General features: G+C 43.1%; 1 protein-coding gene across 1 annotated transcript in view; it reads right to left on the bottom strand.

Annotated features, from left to right (window-relative positions):
- Positions 1–12,908, bottom strand: part of HTR7 (5-hydroxytryptamine receptor 7) — a gene marked incomplete at its 5' end in the record, with an annotated part of 72,587 nt that extends 59,679 nt beyond the window's left edge. Inside the window, one exon of the mRNA XM_083363446.1 lies at positions 12,280–12,908. Coding sequence (XP_083219572.1) covers positions 12,280–12,908 — 629 coding nt within the window. The remainder of the gene's footprint in view (positions 1–12,279) is intronic.
- Between the last annotated feature and the right edge of the window lie 7,357 nt (positions 12,909–20,265).

Below are 20,265 nucleotides of genomic sequence, written 5' to 3'. Positions count from 1 at the left end.
TATTGTAATTGATTCTAAAAGCAGAATCTTGCAAGTCTGATTGTGCTGAATCTCCTCCCCCTCCTATCATTCAGTGAATGAGGATGGTTTCTGTCTGAGCTTCTTCTGAATAGTATCTACACATTCTGGACTTTAAAAATGCTTTGATTCTTTTTGCCTAGATAGCAGCTTCTGCACAAGCCCATCAAAGGTCATCTTCCTTACTCTCTACACACACTTATTCTGCTGGCACAGGGAGATCGGCAGTCCATTAATTAAGCTTGGCCTGTAATGTAAGGCTTTATAGGTGATGACCAGCACCCTGAATTACTTATGTAAAAGTGTTTTTGTTTTCACGGCACACAATCAGAAATCTATAAAAGGCAATCTAGCTGGTATTTTAAATTCATCTACTGTATTTTAATTAAATTGTTTATGGCCAAATCCTTGGAGTAAATTCCACTGACCTCAAGAAGGTGGCTTCTGTGTAGGCAGGCAGAGTACTGCATATTGAATCAAATTTACTGTTTTAAAATGTTTGATGAACAACGGGACATCAGATTTAAAAACAAACTTTTTAATAATTGTAGCTTTAAGAGTGCAAATAGAAAATCTTCCATATTCATCTAAAAATGAAGCATGGGCATATTTTGTCTCTCCTGAGCAAATTTGTTTAACACTCATTTATTTAACTACAATTATACTGAGGCTTATTTCTCCTTCTTTATTTACAACTTAAGATCAGAAATACAAATAGCCACGTAAAATCAAGCAGTTAAAACAATTGGTAAGATTTTGTTTAAAGTTAACTGCTGCCTCAACTGCTACTACAATAAATTTGGCTGCTATATAGGTGGTTTCATAATCTGAGCTGAAAGTAAAAAGAGGGTACAAAAATCGTCAGGGGCATTTCATAAAAGGGGAAGATCTGATGTCCTTTCCAAGATCCTTATAATAGTTACAACAGAAAAGAACTTGTTAGATTGATAGATTTTCCTGGAATCACTAGGACAAAAGTGCTGAAACAGGAAGGCTGGCATAGCTGACAAATAATAATTTGTATGGGAGGATGTTGTTCCTAGCCCCAAAAAGGTCCTTCCTCAAACTACAGGAAAATACTTGCAGGACCCCATGTCTGGGATGCTTCTAGGGTTTGAGAGAGGGAACTGAGTTTGGAATGACACTGGCGTTGTTCAACCAGCTTTTTGTTCTGAGCATTTGTTCGGAGGCTTGTAAGGAATTTAGAGGCATTCCAGCTGCTCTTAATTTTTGCTCTACTGCCTTTGTTTAGAGTGAAAGGTAATTATCAGGTCAGTGTAGCAGGAGAAACTACATAAGCAAAAAAAAAATCTGATCTCAGTATGACACCAATAGTCTCCATATTGTGTTTTTAGTTCTGTGCATGCCAGGTTCTGTGTTGGGATGCCCTGTGATGCAGCAAATAAAGAAAACTCGGTTTGTATTGTCTCTAGAGTGTTTTTCTTCATATATCTGTATTTTGGCTGGGGTTCTAGATTCAGTAAGACTTTAGCACTGGAGGTATCAGTTCACCTCCAGATGTATTTATGAAAAGACAATAGGATTACAATATTAATAGACCACATTGGTAATCCTTTGCATATCAGCTAAAAAAGTAAACCTCAGCCAAATCAAATAACAGGGGGATAATTTTCAAAGAATCTTTGGAAATGGATCACACAGCCCATATTTTAGCCTGTCTTTCTTGTGCTACTTTCCCCAGAAATCTATTTTTTCCCCATTAATTGGTGAATTCTGTGCCAGCGTAGTGCAAAATACAACATTTAACACTTGTGAATCCCCACTATGGAAAAGGACACACTGTTTTTACATAAGAAAAAAGCTAAACCAAGATTATTATTTTTTACTTTTGGCATAAGAATCTACAATTTGCTATCAGAACCCCCAAAATGACCAAAGGTGCATTGTGATGTTCCATGCAATCCCTGCCTTTTTGTATTCTCATCACATCACTGTATAGAAAAACATACGGAGAGGGAATTTGTATTGCAACATTGCAAGATATGCTTTATCACTTACCTCCCTTTAAATGCCAATGTCTATTTGCACTATAAAATGGACTAAAGGATTAGAAATCTGACCAGCCTGTGTTCATGAAATCTGACTGTAAAATTAATTAGCAAATCCATCAAGTGCTAAGACAAGGAGAAAGAGTAGGTAATCCCCAATCAATAAAAGCCACACCTAAACAACTATAGCCTACAAACATTGCTTAAGTTGTATATATGAACATAAGAAAAGTAAAATAAAAATTAACACATCCTAAAAAATTGAACATATTTAAGATAGTATTATTTTACTTTATGCTTCACTTATTCTCTGCAATGCATTAAAGAACATAGATTCAAGGAAATAGCTTTACAACCTTAAATATTGGGACTATAATCTCAAATCTCCAAAGATATACACAACTAATTCTCTCAAGAGTGTTAATGTGGATGGATTTCTTTCTGACTTTTCTGACAAGCGAAGTGAATGGGGAAGCCAGATTCACTTAACAACCATGTTACTAACTTAACAACTGCAGTGATTCACTTAACAACTGAGGAACAAAAGGTCATAAAATGAGCAAAACTCACTTAACTGCCTCACTTAGAAACAGAAATTTTGTGCTCAGTGGTGGTCCTAAGTCAAGGATTACCTCTAGTTAAAACATTAAAACATTAAAAACAAAAAAAAAACTGGCACCAATTCATATTAACATACCATCATCTAATCTCCCAACCCTTAGGGCAGGGATGTCAAACTGCCGGCCCGTGGGCCGGATGCGTCATGCGGAAGCCGTGCCCACCTCATTGCCAGCAATGGCAAAACCGTCCCAATACATTGCACAACGTCATGTGACGTCGCAAGTTTGACATGTCTGCCTTAGGGGATTAAACACCAGTCCAAGGAAAGCTAACTTGCCAACATACAGTATCAGAGCTCCGTTTGTTTTTGTTCTCCTTTTGTTTGTTTATATCCCACCTTTATTATTTTTATAAACAACTCAAGGCAGCGAACATATCTAATGCTCCTTTTTCCTCTTATTTTCCCAACAACCACCCTGGGAGTTGGAGAGTGACTGGTCAGTTGGCTTTCATGGCTAAGGCAGGAGTTGAACTCATGGTCTCTTGCTTTCAAATCTGGTGCTTTAACCACTATACCACGGGTGTCAAACTCGCCGCCTCACGTGACGTGTCGCGACGTATCATGATTTTTTTCGCATTGCGGGAGCTGGGGTGGGCATGGCCTCCGCATGATGCAACCGGCCCGCAGGCTGGCAGTTTGACACCCCTGCACTAGATCAAACTGACTTCTTAAAGATCTTGAAAGATCTGAAGTTTCAACATCTATTTCTGTTATTAGTAGGGCAGTATTGCAGCTCAGAAATTATCACTCAGATCTAATAAATGTCTAGTCATATATTAAGACTCCTTAACTACTTCTAGGCAGCATAATTATGTGGCAATTTACTAACAATCTCATCCCACATATCATATCTTGGTATTTACTCATTCCAGGCAATCTATTTCTCACACAAGCTACTTCTTTTCGTTATTTATCTCTTAGCTGAAATACAAAAATTAAACTAGATTGGAACTATTGAAACTAGCTGTGTTTAAAACTCTGTGTCTTGCACAGCTGAATGTTTCATTTTCCTAACTGTCAAGAAGCAGCTTTAGAGGGGGGAGCATCCACCTGCTCATTCTGTACACTAGAAGGAGTCCATGATGATTTTTCATTTTAACAAATTCAGTCCCGCCTCACACATCCAAACAGAGACAGTTTAAAAAAAAACTAATTAATGGAATTAATACCTTTATTTCATGTAGTTTAGTCTTGAATTAGAAAGAATAATTGCAAGATACTAAATATGTGTTTGGCTGATTTGGGGCACACAGGAAGCATTGCTCCCTCCTGTCACTTCTCCAAAAAGTTCCTCTAATTTGATGATAACTGAGCTTTACAGATGTTTTCAAGTAGAAAGGAAGGAAAAGCTAACTTGCCAACATATCAGAGCTCCTTTTGTTTTGTTTTTCCTTTTATTTGTTTGTTTATATCCCACCTTTATTATTTTTATAAACAACTGAAGGCAGCGAACATATCTAATGTTCCTTTTTCCTCTTATTTTCCCAACAACCACCCTGTGAGTTGGAGAGTGACTGGCCAGTTGGCTTTCATGGCTAAGGCAGGAGTTGAACTCATGGTCTGTTTGGCTGATTAGGGGCACACAGGAAGCATGGCTCCCTCCTGTCACCTCTCCAAAAAGTTCCTCTAATTTGATGATAACTGTGCTTTACAGATGTTTTCAAGTAGGAGGCAGAAAATATATCCTACGAATTCCCATTGAGTCATAAACAAGAAATTCATGGCTAAGGTGAATGTCTGAAAAGTACTGGGACCCTCCTATATCAATCATAAACTGAACAATGAATCAGCTGCATAATGTGGCTAAAAAAAGCCAAGCATAATTTTAAAATGCATGAATGGAACCAGAATTTCCAAATCATGAGAAGCACTGGTTCTATTCTATTCTGCAGTGGACAGTCTCCACTTTGAGTATCTTAGAATATTAAATTTAATAGCTGGAACAATAACATGTACAATGGGCCACAACATACAGTTGTAGTTGATTGGTTGGAGAGTGCTGGCTCCTGCATGAGGCAATCTACGCTGTGATTGGTTGCTGTGGGTGTAAGAGGGGAGTTTCCTTTTCCCCCCGCCTTTTTCTTCTGTGTGCTCTGAATGCTGTTTGGATTTACCTCATGATGTGTTCCTGACTATTTTGTTTGCTGTAAATATAAATGTAAAATATATTTATTCATATAAAACTACAAGTTTGTGTCAGTGTCTCTGACTTCATTTGGACACTTTCTGCCCAACTCCCTGACATGTCCAATTCTAGATGTGACACTTAAAAAGAATTCAGACAAAAAGAACAAAAAAAATCAGCAAAGTGATCGACAAGGATGATTTGAGGAGTCTTGAGAAAAGAAAATGAGCAGCATGTGGCTTCTTCATTTTTTTCCCCAATTTCTTTAAAACTTGACCATCTCTAGATCTATTGACCAAAAGGGGAATGGAGAACAGAGAAGTCAGCAATGTTCCCGATACAAAAATGTATAGGGAAAATATTTATGGGGGGGTTTTTTCTCCACAGCTTCAAGCTGGATATGGCCTACTTTTCAACCTGATCTTTCATTTGACAGTTTCTACCCCTGGACTAAATTTGGCCCTATTCTCTTCAGTCTTTGTTTAATTTATTCAATTTTCTTTGTTTAATTTATTTCCAACATTCTGTTGGATTGGAAAAAATAACAACAGATCATGCAAGACATGATTTAATTCTTTCTAATTCTTTTATCAGCAGCAGGCATAAGAGTGTTCAGCATTTTCTTCTGATTGCTTGTGTATCTCTGAATATTGTCTCCTTATATGTCATCTGCATGTGTTCTGTGTGTATATTCTACAAAAGCACCAGATTGGATACTTGGTCACAACTGAGGAGGATGGAATGGAACACTCAGCCATATTCTGAATTACTACCCAACCACCTCTACCCCAGGGGTATATTGGAAGATATTTTTTCTGTATTTGTTTTCTCCCAAACCCCAAGCCCTAACCAGCCCTTTTCCAAACTCAATTGTTATTTTGCTAGCTTCTCCCCACAAAAAAATGGAGTAATTTTGTTCAATTTTGTTGTGTTTTCACAATAGACAGACAAATAGACAGGCAAGCCTTTTCCATAATTTCTTTTCAATATTATTTGGGGGGAGGGCGAAGGGTATATGATGCCCCTCTTCCAAATATCTGCAGAGGAACCTACAAAAGAGGCTCTATTTTTTTTCTCTATCATAGAGAACAGGACATAGAATAATGGACAAGTCACAGGAAGTACATCCTGTGAATTTTTAAAAAAGCTAACATTTGTTCAACACTGGAACCAATTTCTAAGGGAGGCAGGGGATCATCATTGTTTGATATGTTGGAACAAGACCTTAATTTGTATTTCTGCACTGAGCAAAGCTGGAGTCAATTATCAGTTCTGTAATTTGCTGTCTCAACAGTCTATATATTGGACAAAGTGGGGGGAAAACAACAACTAGATGTCAAAGGTTATGATTCAGATAATCAACTTGTCATGGTTCTGGTAGATGAGACCAGCTAAAACAGAACTCCAAGGCTAGAGGTTTCCTCAGAGTACATGTTTATTGGTTACAAAGTATCAGCATGATAAAAAGTGAAACCAAGTCTGAAATTCCCTCCAAAGAGTTATACTATTACAAAGTTAAACTTCCCACCCCAATACTATGCAATCCACTACATTTCCCAATAGAATAGTTTGGCAGGCTTTCTAACAGTACACCCAACCCCTCAATCTAACCAGTGGAAATGACCTTGGTTCCCATTGGACAGAGAATTGTTTAGACCAGCAGCTCCCAATCTTTTCTATACCCTACACCCCTAGAATGCTTCTGATATATTCTCACACCCCTTACAAAAGTTCGAAATAACGGCAATGAATTATGCATATATACTATAATTTTGAAAACCCAAGTTTTCACACCCCCTGGAATATCATCATGCACCCTCAGGGGTAGGAGCACCCCTGGTTTAAACTATCAGAAAATCTCCACTTCTCCCCTCCCATTATTGTGGCAACTTAGAACAAGCAAGATGGCTTCAGCCAGGTTCGTTTCTGAGTAATGAGCCAATTTGGTGTAGTGATTAAGATGCTGAACAAGAATTCTAGTCACCAGCTGGTGACTTTGGGCAAGTCACTCTCTCTCAGTCCAAGTCCCCTAATAAGCCTCCAGATTCCTGTAGAAAATTAGTCTTCCACTACCAGCCTATCCTCCTCCAATTTGGAGGTAAAATAGCACGGTCTAAGTATCTAATCCCATGTTTCTACAAAACCAAGGCAGTGGTTTTCAGATATTCTAACAGGAATTTCCGATTCTACTTTTCTGGGAGCCTACCTTGTTTGCCATCAACTGTACTTCACAGGGATTCTAATTTGAGCAATACATGATATTCTTCAACATTTATCGATCTATTTTCTGCTGAATTATCTAAGAGTCCAGCCTAAAACTCATGCCATGGTCTTCTTGTGATAACAGAAATATCCAGGTTGTCCAGTTCTCTTCCCAGACTTTCACTTCATAAAGCAAGGTATGGATTCTTCCTTCCACTGCATTTTATTTCAGTTCTACTCCAATACAGACTAGAAAAAACTCTGCCAGCTAAGAAGTATGTCCTATATTTATGGATCCATGGAATGAGATTTGCTCAAATACACACCTGAAATGATGAAGGACAAGCCAGTGTCTTACATGGCTGACAGCAGGGTAATATTTAAATTGATAAAAAATTCTATCTAGGCCAGGCATATGGTATTTACAGTGCTGTAAATGCAAAACTAAGGAAGTTTAATCTTCAAAATTCTCCAATTGTAGGTAAGCTTCAGCATTTATAATCACGATAGCAGCCAAGAATGTGAAGCTCATCATTCTGAGACTGCATTAAGGCACACTGGAATTAAAAGAATGAAAAGCCAGGAAGGTTATAGTAAGTGATCTTTGTTGGGTACTGAGATGGAAGTGGTTAATTTGTGGCTAAAGAATGCTCATAATTCCAGGGCAAATTCCCAAAAAGGGCATTCAGCAAATCATCAGAATGATTAAAAACAGCAATCCAAGATTTGCTATTTTCTTGATTTGGCTATATGACAGCATTGAAGAAGCTGCTATTAACATGATCTACTACAGTATATTTGAATGTGCAGGCCTCTTTGAAGATTAAAGATTTGGGGTGGGGAGGATTCCTGGAATGTTACACTGTGTACAGTTCTAAACAGTGCACTGCAAAAAGATATTGTAAAGCCCCAAAAGGCATAGGAACAGGCAATTAAAATTATTTGGAGGCCAGAGCAACTTGCATACACATGAATGTATACAGCATTTGAGACTATGGGGTTTGGAAAGAAAAAAACAATGGGATGCATGATATCTCAGCATGGAAAACATGAAGAAAAAGAGACGGTCCCTCATCCTCTTTCTTTCCCACCATTAAGGACTTGAGATCCCCGCTGAATCTCAATGCCCAGGAAATTTAAGAGCAATAAAAATAAATACTTCTCCACTTGATGCATAAACTATGGAACTGATTGCCAGCAGATGCCAACAAAGATCACCCCTTCAGATGGTTATGAAAGAGAGCCTCAACTTGAAAGAGACTTTATCTTAAATCCAGAGCAGCTGTAGGATAACAGAAGAAAAGGGCTCTTTGCCTTGTCTCAATACTTGAAAGATTTCAGGATACATTGGCTTGGCAACTCTGCCCCCTAGAAGAGTGGACCAGATGGGCCTTTAATATCATGCGGTGTTATTTGAATATTCTTAGGAGAGAGAAGAGAAGCGATATGAGTGGTTCATGTAGGAATCAGGAAATTATAGAAATAACCATTTTATGGGAAAATAGGTTTGAAGGAGTTGTATTCTAACCACATTCCTTGGCTGGATTGGACTTCTCTAGATCTGTGTTTTAATGCGTTCACTGAAGTCGTTCCTTGTTAAGTAATCACAACCTGATTTACTATGGAATATCTGCAATATGAGAAATTAACTTACCTCTGTAGTAAGGTGCTTTCAAATCTCCTACCTCACCTCTGCCTGACTCATTCCCTATGTGCTCTTGTCCTTCTTGCCCTCCAAAATTCTGCTGACCTGGTTTCTACAGTGCCAAAGTGTTCTTATTTTGCATAGAAACCCTGGCTCATCATTTTTCAAGGCCAGCAAACATGTCCAAGATTGGCTTCATGTCTCAGAACAGAGTTTGCCCAGGGCTGTGGAACTGAGATCCTCAGAGCTTTTTCCTCTATCCATGGAGAAACAGAGGAAAAACTGACCATCCATAAGCCAAAATTGACCTTTTAAAGCAACCCCTCTTATCTTCCAAGAATAAAAACTTACCATTTCTTATTTACAGAAATGGGAGTTAAGTTCACAGTTAGTGAAAATGCCTGTTTCAATATTAAGCTTTTGATGACATTTTAATTCTTTTCCATTTAATTACAAGATTTTCTGAAAAGTCACTAGTGTGATCCAAAATATACAAAGGCCAGTTACAATATTAAAGCTCTATTTCAGGATACTTAATCATTTTGTTCATTATCATTTTTTCTAGTTCCACTAATAAGCCTCTTTCAAGCTGAGCTTAACCCCTAATGACTTGGTGATTCCATCCATAAAATTTTCTTAGTAACCATACCAAAGTATACTGCCTTCTCTCAGAATGATTTTTCAGCTTCCCATGCTATATACTTGGGATTCTTTGGCAGCCTCCCATCCAATTTCTAATCAAGTCTGACACTGCTCCACTTCCACCTGTGAAGCCTCTTGCTTTGAGCAATCCTTGTAGAAGGTTTTGCCCTATGGGGATAATGTTCTATACTTGCAAACATGATCACTTTGAGGGATTCTGAAATGCTGCATTCTGGCTGTAAAGGTCAGGCTATAATTTACATTGACTTTGTGAGCCTTATGTAACATTTCTAAGGGTTTATAACGGAGTATCCAACCTTGGCATCTTTAAGACTTGTGGACTTCAACTCCTGAATTCCCCAGCAAGCATGGAGAATGAAGTTCACAAGTTGCCAAAGCTGGGCATCACTGGTTTATAACCTGCAACCTTCACTAACTATTGGAAGTCAAAAGTGGGCAAATTTCTCCCTTTCCAGAATGCCCAGTAGATATGGCCCTACCAGCTGCATGTTCAGTTTCAATGTAAAAGGGAACTTTGCAAAGGGAGATTAATGTGTAGGGAATACCTCCACAAGAGAAGAAAAACTGCAAGAAGCTCAAGTAATACAAAAGGAATTTAAAATCTCCTGTCCTTAACTATGATAAATTAGCAGAATCTACTTCAACTGAAAATTTAATATTGGAAAGAAGGAATGTACACACTTATGGCCAAGGCTGTAGCCACTACCTTGACTTTTTTTTTTTTTAACCATACCTTGAGGACCTTTCTGGTGCAGACATATTAAGGCATTTGTTCTTTTCTTTTTGTAAGATATTACGGGTCTTTTCACAACCGTCTTATCTCTATTGTTTTCCTCACTGTCGAAACGTAGATCGATATTTAAAGAACCTCTTAAAGAAAAGAACCTCTTTTTTGTTTGTTGATTTGGTGAGAAAACTATAAAGCATCCTTTGTTGAAAATCATAAATCATGGCTCCCCACTCCTCTCCCAATCCTGTTGGGAGTTTTCCCTACTAGCCTGATACAGCTACCCTCAATTCTTAGCCACAGTGACTTTCTCCAATCAAGGAAAATACCAGGTTAAGGAAGATTGGCATATCAAATCACTTAATAGTATGTAATATGTTGTAATAGTATACAGTTCACATGATATTCTATTTTACTATGCTATCAAAACTCTCAGGATGACTGCAAGAATTACAAGCCTATTTTACAAAGTTGTGGGACAGTGAAACAATTTTTGTTAATGATCATTAAAAACCAAAGACCTATTTCATTTCACATAATTCTCAGAACTACCACATAACACCCTTCTCCCAATTGACACGAATCTCCAAGATTAAAAAAAAATACTTCTGAACAAGCATGGATGCCGAAAACACTGAACGATTTTAATGTTATTTAATGTTTATTTTTTGGTGTGGCATATGCATATGGAAACATCAAAAGAAGAAAGGTAAGGAAGGATAATAAGGCAGAATAAATTCTCTTGACACACTTGGGGGTGTCCATTTCTGTGCAGAACAAAGCTGATGGACCAATGAACCTGAGAAGAAGGATTCTGTTTACAATATAGCATATTCCTGGGCAGATAATCCTGTTTGTATCCATACAGCTCGATACTCATGTATAGCTTACACCAGACCATGGCTATGCTCATAGGACAGACTGAACCAAAATTAGCCAAATACATTTCAGCAGAATGCTTTGTCATCTGGTGGATTCTGAGTGACATATACAGCCATAACTGGGTTAATGGAATAAAGATGATTCAGATGGTCATTGATAAGGATGTTGAAGGAGCACAGCTATTCTGGAGGGTTTCCCCGCATCCTCTTTTCTTCGCATCAAATATCCATTCTTTTGCCTGACTTTTTAAGTGTCTATTCTTTTCAAGGCTACTGCAACTCAAAAGAGACCCCTGCTGGATTGCTTACAAAACTATTCTCAACTCCAGTCAAACAATTTACACTTCCATTCAAACTTTTCACAGCTTTTGCAGATAAACTCCCCAACATCAATAGTTCATGGTTTTCAGGGATAGGCAGGTAAAGAAATAAAGTTGACTTCAGTGGCAAAAATATCCCCTAAGGTCCAGACGTTTTGAGGGAAGGACAAGACTCCCATTTGATGGCAGGAAAAAACATTTATTAGGTATATCTTTAGTTTTCTGGGAATGGAAATATGTCAGGAACGGTGGAACCTCTAGAAAGCTTTGAAGCTCTTCAGATAATAATAATAATAATAATTTAATTTTTATACCGCCCTTCTCCCGAAGGACTCAGATAGATTAGCCTTCCACCGTTTCTACCAACTCGGACATTTTCTGTACAAACTTGTTTTGCACCTACAGGTGTTCAACACCAACGAATCTTTTCGTGATGGTGAATTTGGAACAATTACTCTTTTCAGACTTTCCTTGGGATAACCCCCGAGAGCACGTCACGCAGCCTGAAAGACTTTCCAAACCTATTTTACAGGTGGCATCAGGCTTCTATTTAAGGGGGTGGGGAGTTACAGTTTATCCCCAATACAATTCTAGGTGCTTCCGATAGCTCACAATCAGCTGTGGCTTCTGTATATCTGTGTATGGATTTTTAAAAATAAATCTTAGCATTGCAGGCTTCATAAAGACACCATAACTATCAAGTGGTACAAAGCGGGGTGATTATAGATAATCCAATTTAGGAATCCGAAATAGGTAATCCTTTGCACTGAATGCAGCCCGACCAAGGGTCAAGATTCCATCGTTTACCTTTACCCAACTTTACCCAACTTATCGGAGCTTCTCGTGATGTTTTCTTTCCCACCGAGAAGCCAAACCTTCGGACGGATTATACTATAACAGGAAAGGGCGAACTCCGAAGTAGCGCGGCAAAACCCGAAGCGGCTTCACCCACTTCAGACTGCGCGCCGGCGAAGGCTGCGCTCCCTTCCCGCAAGCCGGGCTTCCAGGCTCCCCGGGCGCGCCCAACCGAGCTGCCCCGCCGTCGGGGTTGCGTCCCCTGTGCTCACCTGTCGATGCTGATCACGCAGAGAGTCATGATCGAGGCGGTGCAGCACATCACGTCCATGGCGATGAAGACGTTGCAGAAGACGCTGCCGAAGATCCACTCGCCGCCGATCAGGTCGGTCACGCTAACAAAGGGCATGACGGCCACGGCCACCGACAGGTCGGCCAAGGCCAGCGAGACGATGAGATAGTTGGAGGGCTGGCGGAGCTTCTTGACGAAGCAGACCGAGATCACCACCAGGCAGTTGCCCGCGATGGTCAGCAGCGTGATGAGCGTCAGGGCGCCTCCGATCACCACTTTCTCCCCGTTGCCGTAGTTCAGGATCTGCTCGCCGCACTGCGTGTCGTTCCCGGCGTCGCCGAAGCCCGGGCTGAGCGCGCTGGGACCGCCAGTGCTGGTGCCGCCGCCGCCGCCGCCGCCGCCACCCTCGCCTCCACCTCCGGGGCCGGCGGTAACCCCTTGCAGAAGTTTCCCGCCTATCCCTAATCGGGGCGGATTCAGCGAGCCAGAAATCATCCTGGCGCCGCCGGTGCCGCCCAACGGCCGGGGAGGCTCCGGCGCGAAGGAGTCCAGGGTGCTGCTGCTAGCCAAGACGGGGCAGCTGCTGGTGCCGTTGCAGACGAAGACCATATTGAGGAGGGCTACCCAGGGAGCCCACTGCCGCCACCCTGCATGCCCACCTCTCCACGCCGCGGCGGTGGTGGTGGCGGCGGCGGCGGCGGCTCCCAGCGCTCCGGCGTCCCCGGGCTGCTCCCGCCCCCGGAGCCAGCCGCTCGCTCGGCCGCCGAAGCTGCGCCGCTGGCCGGTTCACCTGGGGGCCGGAGAGCGAGCCGCGCGCAGAGGGCAGCGCCGCTTCCCCGCCGCCGAGGGCTCTGGCATAGTCTGCGGGGCTCCCTCCGGCGGGCGGCGGCGCGGGCGCAGAGCGGGGCGCTCGCCGAGGAGACCCGCCTCCACAGGGGGCAGTGCGAGCTCGGCGTCAGCCCAGCTTCTTTGCCCGAGCGCCGGCAGCCAGCTCGGGCTCTAGCGGGATCTGGCTGCGCAGCCGGCACGGGTCCCCTCGCTCGGCTGAAATTCGACGGCGACAGAACCGAGACTCCGAAGTCGCGCCAGAAATCGGGAACTTTGCCAGAGTGCACGAGCGCTCTTCGGCCTGGAGCCCCCCCCCTCGGCGCAGGCGTTGGGGGGGGGGCGCTCCGGGATGGAGACTATTCGGAGAGGGAGCCCACCTCCGGATAGACCCCCGAATCGAGGTGCCGCTTCTGTTCTTGAGCGCCTGGAGCGTGCGCTTCGAAAACTCTGGAGCGCCGCTAGAGGGTTGCAGACACAGTGGCGTAGCGTTGGGGGTGCAGGGGGGGCCGGGCGCAACATCTGGGAGGGGCGCATTAGATGCATTTTACTTTAATTACATCAGTATTTTCATAACAAACAATACATGTGCTTGGGGGGGGGTAAGGGTTTCTTTAACTAATCTAGTGGAAGAGACTCGAGTGCTAAAATCCACGGGTTAGGGGGCGCAAATTCCTTGCCTTGCCCCGGGGGCTGACAACCCACGCTACGCCACTGTGCAGACAGATCGGAAAACCTGCCCTTCTTTGCTGCCCTCCGCTAACCGTGCGGATTTGGGCAGCCGCCTACGGGAGTCCGGGTCTTCCGGGCAATTTACGTCAAATTTTTTTTTTCTCCCCTTTTACCGTCCTAGAATCGGTGGTTAACAAATAGTGCGTCCCGCACGGCTGGGCTTTCTGATGTCACAGGCAGCGGGGGAGCGGTGCGGTCTCGCAGTTTGAATGCGGGAGTTCAAGCCGGAGATTTGTGGTTTCCCTGGCTTCGTTTCTCTGCCCACCCAGCCACACCTGCGAGTGGGAAAAGCACTCCCGTTGCTTTTTACCTTTAGGTAGGGCGCGACTGGCCATCTTTAGGCGTTTTCTCCCAGCCCATCCTGTTCCCCTCCAGTGTGGTCACTAGGATACGTTTCTTTAAATAGAGCAGCGTTTCCCAACCTTAGGAACTTGAAGATGCGTGGACTTCAACTCCCAGAATTCCCCAGCCAGCTATGCTGGCTGGGGAATTCTGGGAGTTGAAGTCCACGCATCTTCAAGTTCCTAAGGTTGGGAAACGCTGAAATAGAGATCTCCTACTGGGGTTTATCCAGTCCCTTCCTCCGGGTCTTCCCTTATTCTTGGAGCTGCCACTGCAGTGCAGAGATGCCGGGCATAAAAAAAAAGTTTATAACGAAAGAACTTGAACAGATTGATAGACCTATCTGGGAAAAGAGCATTCTGCTTGAAATAAAAAAAAAGTTGATCATTTAGGAGATCATCAGACCATTGTTAAAATTATAATAAGACTGTTGGCACTTCGGGAGATAGATGGACTAATTTTTTTAAAAAAAACAACATAATGGGGAGGGGGGGATTCACATTTGCCTTCATTCGTGGAAAAATACACAGTCCAGATGGAGTTATATTGCAAAATGCCTGCTTTCAGTATGTTTCAGCCAGCTTCCCTTCCCATGCCCCACTTAACAGATAAAATTGGGGTGGGGTGGGGGGAATTGCCATAGGAGATGGAAACTCCTAAATTTAAAAAAAAAGGTAGGAAAAATGAAATATCCTGGTTGACAGGCCCATTCTATTTGGGGTAGGTATGTGTCGAAATGGATGTATGCCTAGAGCAGGGGTAGGCAACCTCGGCTCTTTTATGACTCATGGACTTCAACTCCCAGAATTCCTGAGTCAGCTGACTCAGGAATTCTGGGAGTAGAAGTCCATGAGTCATAAAAGAGCTGAGGTTGCCTACCCCTGGCTTAGAGATTGAGCATGGAAAGGATGGTCCCACAGCACTTTGAAGCTGCCAAGGGAACCTGGTCAATGACAACACCAATGAGGCCTTAGAGCAATGGTGGTGAACCTATGGCATGCGTGCCAGAGGCGGCACTCAGACCCCTCTCTGTTGGCACGCACGCATGCCACTGCCACCAGCAGCAGGTCCATCAGGCTGCCACTGCCGCCCAAAGCAGGAGCCCCGCCCAGCACAAAGGAGGCAAAGTGGCCAACTAGCAAGCTCAAGTAGAGGTGGTAGAGCAGAGGTCACCAACCATTGTCGATTGGTAGACTGGAAGAAAAGGGAGGGAGAAGCATTCTACATGTGTGCATGCGCCCATGGGGCCGCAAGCATGCACACAGTGCAAATGGGGCGGGGCTAGTGCCTGCGTGATACTCACTAGCCGTGCCTCATTCTTGCATGGTGCAGCACCTTGTATCTGCACCCGACGGTGCAGCAGCGGCCGTTTTTACACCTTGCACATTGTGCTGTCACGTCAGAACTATGTAATGCATATCGTGCTGCCACCATGTGGTTGTTTGGGGGAATTGCAACATTATGCTAATGTGGTCAGCCAATCCCTCCCATTTTGTGATGTACTTCCTGCTTCTTGTTCCTCCGTGCTTCACCTCCTACAATAACATGCGGACACAGTAGGTCCCATTACTGTCTTTTGACCTTGGAATACCGACCATTCATCATCTACCACATCTTGTTTGCTGTAATCTTCTCTGCATGCAAATAAAGGTACTTCTGGATGATAAAAGGTACTTCCATGAGTTCTGCTATCTGGCAAAGGCTGTTAACAGTGATAGTATCCACTTATACAGGCCAGGCACAGGGGTCTTAGCAAGGGGATAAATCATTAAACAACAGTCAGAGTCAGAATACACATGGTGGCCCATTTTTGCACCCCCGGGTTTTGCGTGCCAGAGGCACTCAGAGGCACCTTGCGTGCCAGAGGCACTCAGAGGCACCTCCCTGCTCTCCCCCGCCTCGAGGGCACCACAATGCTGATGCGGCCCTGGCACTTTGCGATAAATAAATGGGTTTTGGGTTGCAGTTTGGGCACTCAGTCTCTAAAAGGTTCGCCATCACTGCCTTAGAGATTGTATAGGAGGATTTATATCAGAAGAAGGAAACCACCACTTGAACAGTAGAACAACTAAAAACAATTTTGGATTGGCTTTGCAGTGGGATGGGGCCCTCCAAAACAGTCAGCAAAGCGCTACTGTGAAGGTGCACCCATCACCCAGCCATTACTGGACTGTGAAGGTTTGATGCGTTACTGATAATCAGCCTAAAAAATGGTCGGATGCCAATATAAATTTGGTAATGTGGAAATTATCTGACCTGAGTGCCTGATGAGATTTGAGGCATGCACTGATGATACTTTGCTCTGAACAGTTTTTTTCTTCCTCACGAAAAGCTAGTCAACCTTACAAGCTCAGGTTCAAGGATTGTTGAATGCAATATCTAATGGAGAATGAGTGAAAGATCAAACCAAGCCTACTTCATGACAGTGGAATTAACTCACCCAACCTATGCATTGTCCAATCATCTCTCTGGTCATTGTATATAGCAGCAGTTCCCAACCTTTTCTGTACCCCACACCCCTAGAACACTTCTGATATATTCTCGCACCCCTTACAAAAGTTTGAAATAACGGCAAGGAATTATGCATCTTGCACCCCCAGTTGGGAACCCCTGGTATATACCAATAGCAATAGCACTTAGACTTATATACCGCTTCATAGTGCTTTACAGCCCTCTCTAAGTGGTTTACAGAGTCAGCATATTGCCCCCAACAATCTGGCTACTCATTTTACTGACTTCAAAAGGATGGAAGGTTAAGACAACCTGGTCAGGATTGAACTTCTGGTAGTGGGAATGCAATTAGCCTACAATACTGTATTCTAACCACTGCACCATCACAGCTCTTATCACCATATTGCTGATGCTTATAGACACAGTGGTAGCTAACCACAATGTAGCCTGCCATTCGTGCACACACACTACACAACAGATTTCGACTATTTCAGTTCCATAGCAGGCAGAAATCCAACGGATGCGGTTATTCATAGGAAGAGAACCCCACTGCTGTCAAATGAAAGACATTGTGCAGTGTTCCTATCTATTTCATCACAAAAAAAACACCACAGACAATTAGGAGAAAAATAAAGTAAGTCACCCTGCTTAAGCGGTAAAAGCCTGATCTCGGAGGACTCCAAATCTGTCTGTGAAGAAAAACCTTCACTCCCTTCTACTGATTACAGAGTTTAAGTCAAGAGATCAGCAGGAAGAGTAGTTAACGAAAGAGCTCCAAAGATTAGACCAAAAGAGATTGAAATTGGAATGTGTGACATCTATGTTCCCTAAAGGGTTTGCTCATTAGGCCCAGGAAATTGGATTAGCAATAGGGCTGCCTGTTTGATTTCATTTCATTTCATTTTATCATTTGGGTGTTTTCTCAGCCATAGGACTGTGTTAAAGCTTTGTTAAAGGATGTTCTGTCGGCTGCATAGAAGAAGATTAAAAAACATTTTGGAATTACTCAAGAGCAGCACTTATTTTAACCTCTTAAGTAGTTGCCTGTAGTAGTAGTAGTGTTTGTGGGATTGGGGGGAGGGAGAAGGAGGGGAAGGGCAGGACAAAAAGGTTGAGATGGCCACAACCATGCGATCAAAGTCCACCCCTTTAATCGTATGTCATGCATATTAAAATGGGCCAATTGTATGATTGTGGCACCCATCTTGACTGTTTTGACTCCCCCTACAGACACTTCTGTTTTTGTAGATAGGTCCTGTCAAGCCATTCTGAATGGTTAATGAAAATGCTTATGTCACCATCGTACCCTTACCCAATCCCATCAAATTCTTTAACCAGAATCTGTGCTTCTTGAAGACCAAACAGTTTCATTAGAACATAATCCAGTTCTGTTAAACAAAAGGTGCCCCTTGCGGGATCAGAGATTGCATCATCTAATATAGATACTTCATTGAGTGTAGATCAGCATTTCTCAATCCTAACAACTTCAGAATGTATGGACTTCAGTTCCCAGAATTCCCCAGTGAACTTTCTAGAGTTGAAGTCCACCTCTTAAATTCACTGAAGTTACAAAATACTGGTGTAGATAAAGTAATTCAGCAAAGTAAAGTAAAGTAATTCAGCTGTTTAAAGGTTGGTAGATTAGATGGTATATTCGTCACCATACCAAGTGCCTTGGAGCACGGAGGTGACCAGGACGTAATTATCTTACATATTTTCATAAAATGAAGTAACAACAAGAAATTAAGATAATATTATTGCACTCCTTTTAGATTAGAATGTGACTTACTGATATGTGTCAGCTTCAGGATCTGTAGAGTGAAGAGCTAAAAAAAAATACTACTATAGTACTAACTGTAGGAAAAAGACCAAAAACTGGTGATTTGAGGCCATAAGGGCAAATATATATGTATATATGTTTTCTGTGGTTTTTGCGGGTGTTTGTATATGGATCTTTGGTCGTTCGGGTTTTTCCCCGCGTAGAATTGAAGGTGTAGGAGCAATGTTTCGACGGTATCCCATCCGTCATCCTCAGGCTGGTGGCTTCAGCTTCCTTCTTCTGGGAGAAGCATGTGGTAGTGGCTGTTTGTTCCTCTTTTTTAAACTGCCAGAGGGGGTGCGTTCTGTGGGTGGAGGTGTGCTCTGATTGGGTGGGGGATTAGGTGTGTTCTGATTGGGTGGGAGTGTGTTTTGAATGGTGGGTGTGTTCTGATTGGGTGGGGGTGTGTTTTGAGTGGATGGGCTGGTCTCAGCTGCCAGCCTTAGACCTGAGCTGGTGAGTTGTGCTGCTTTTGTTCGGCTTCGTGTTTGTGGTGGTGCCATGTTTTTATAGTGGGTGTCAGTTTGCTTATTGTGTGGTTTGGAGGGGTTTAAAGTGGCTGATGTTGCAGCTGTAGTTAGGTTTCTGTTTTGTGGTTGTGTGTCATTATCATTGTGGGTTCAGATTTGCTTTTTGAATGGTTGTGTGGTGGTGATGTCATGTGATGTTATCATGAGTTATCATGGGTCTGTTATCATTGAGTTATCATGGGTCTGGTATCATTCTTGGTGGTTGGGACTCGTCTGTCGAACAAGGCGGGTTTCCAAATGGCTGGTAGGCGAGAGGTATCATCTCGTTTGTTCATGCTGTGGGGGCGTTTTTCTATCTCAATGGCTTCTCTGATTATTCTGTTGTTAAAATGTTCAATTTTGGCGATAGTTTTGGTTTTTTTAAAATCAATGTCATGTCCCGTGGCTTCAAAGTGTTGGACCAGGGATGAAGTTTGTTCTCCCTTTCTGAGTGAGTTTTTGTGCTCTTCAATGCGTGCACTTATTCTTCTGTTGGTCTGTCCGATGTATGTGGTGGGGCAGGTGGGGCATGGGATTTCGTATACTCCTTGGTTTTCTAACCCAATTATGTATTTGGGATTTCTTAGGATGGTGGATATTTTTCTGTCTGTGTAGAATGCTGTTTTGATGTTGTGTTTTTGGAGGATCTTGCTGATTCTGTCTGTGGTCCCTTTTAAGTATGGGAGGAGGGCTTTGCCATTTTCTTGTTCTCTGTCTTGGGTTTTTGTGGGTGTCTCTCTTCGGATTAAGTTGGTAATTGTGTTTCTTTGGAATCCATTGGCTGTTAGTACATTAGTGAGAGTAGCTCGTGGAGTAGAGGTGTTACATGGGAGTATTGGGAAACCCCCATCACAACTCGTGCGGCTGCATTCTGCACCAGCTGAAGCCTCCGAGTGGTCCTCAAGGGCAGCCCCATGTGGAGAGCGTTGCAGTAGTCTAAATGGGAGGTCATGAGCGCATGAGTGACTGTGCGTAGGGCATCTTGGTCCAGATAGGGTCGCAACTGACGCACCAGGCGAACCTGGGCAAAAGCCCCTCAGGTCACGGCTCCTATATGGTCTTCAAAATTGAGCTGTGAATCCAGGAGGACGCCCAGGTTGCGAGCCCTACCAACGGGGGGGGGGGTAACACCTCATCCCCCATCATTAAAGGTGGAATACTCTGGTTAACCCGAGATGCCGATATGCACAGCCACTCAGTCTTGGCAGGATTGAGACAAAGCCTGTTTCTCCCCATCCAGACCTGGACCGCCTCCAGGCAGCGGGACATCACGGCGAGGCCATCGCTG

The sequence above is a fragment of the Vipera ursinii genome (genome assembly GCF_947247035.1).
Source record: "Vipera ursinii genome assembly, chromosome: 5".
In the NCBI taxonomy this organism is placed as follows: domain Eukaryota; kingdom Metazoa; phylum Chordata; class Lepidosauria; order Squamata; family Viperidae; genus Vipera; species Vipera ursinii.
Note: the sequence above shows the minus strand (reverse complement) of the source record. Positions and strands in the feature narration are given on the sequence as shown.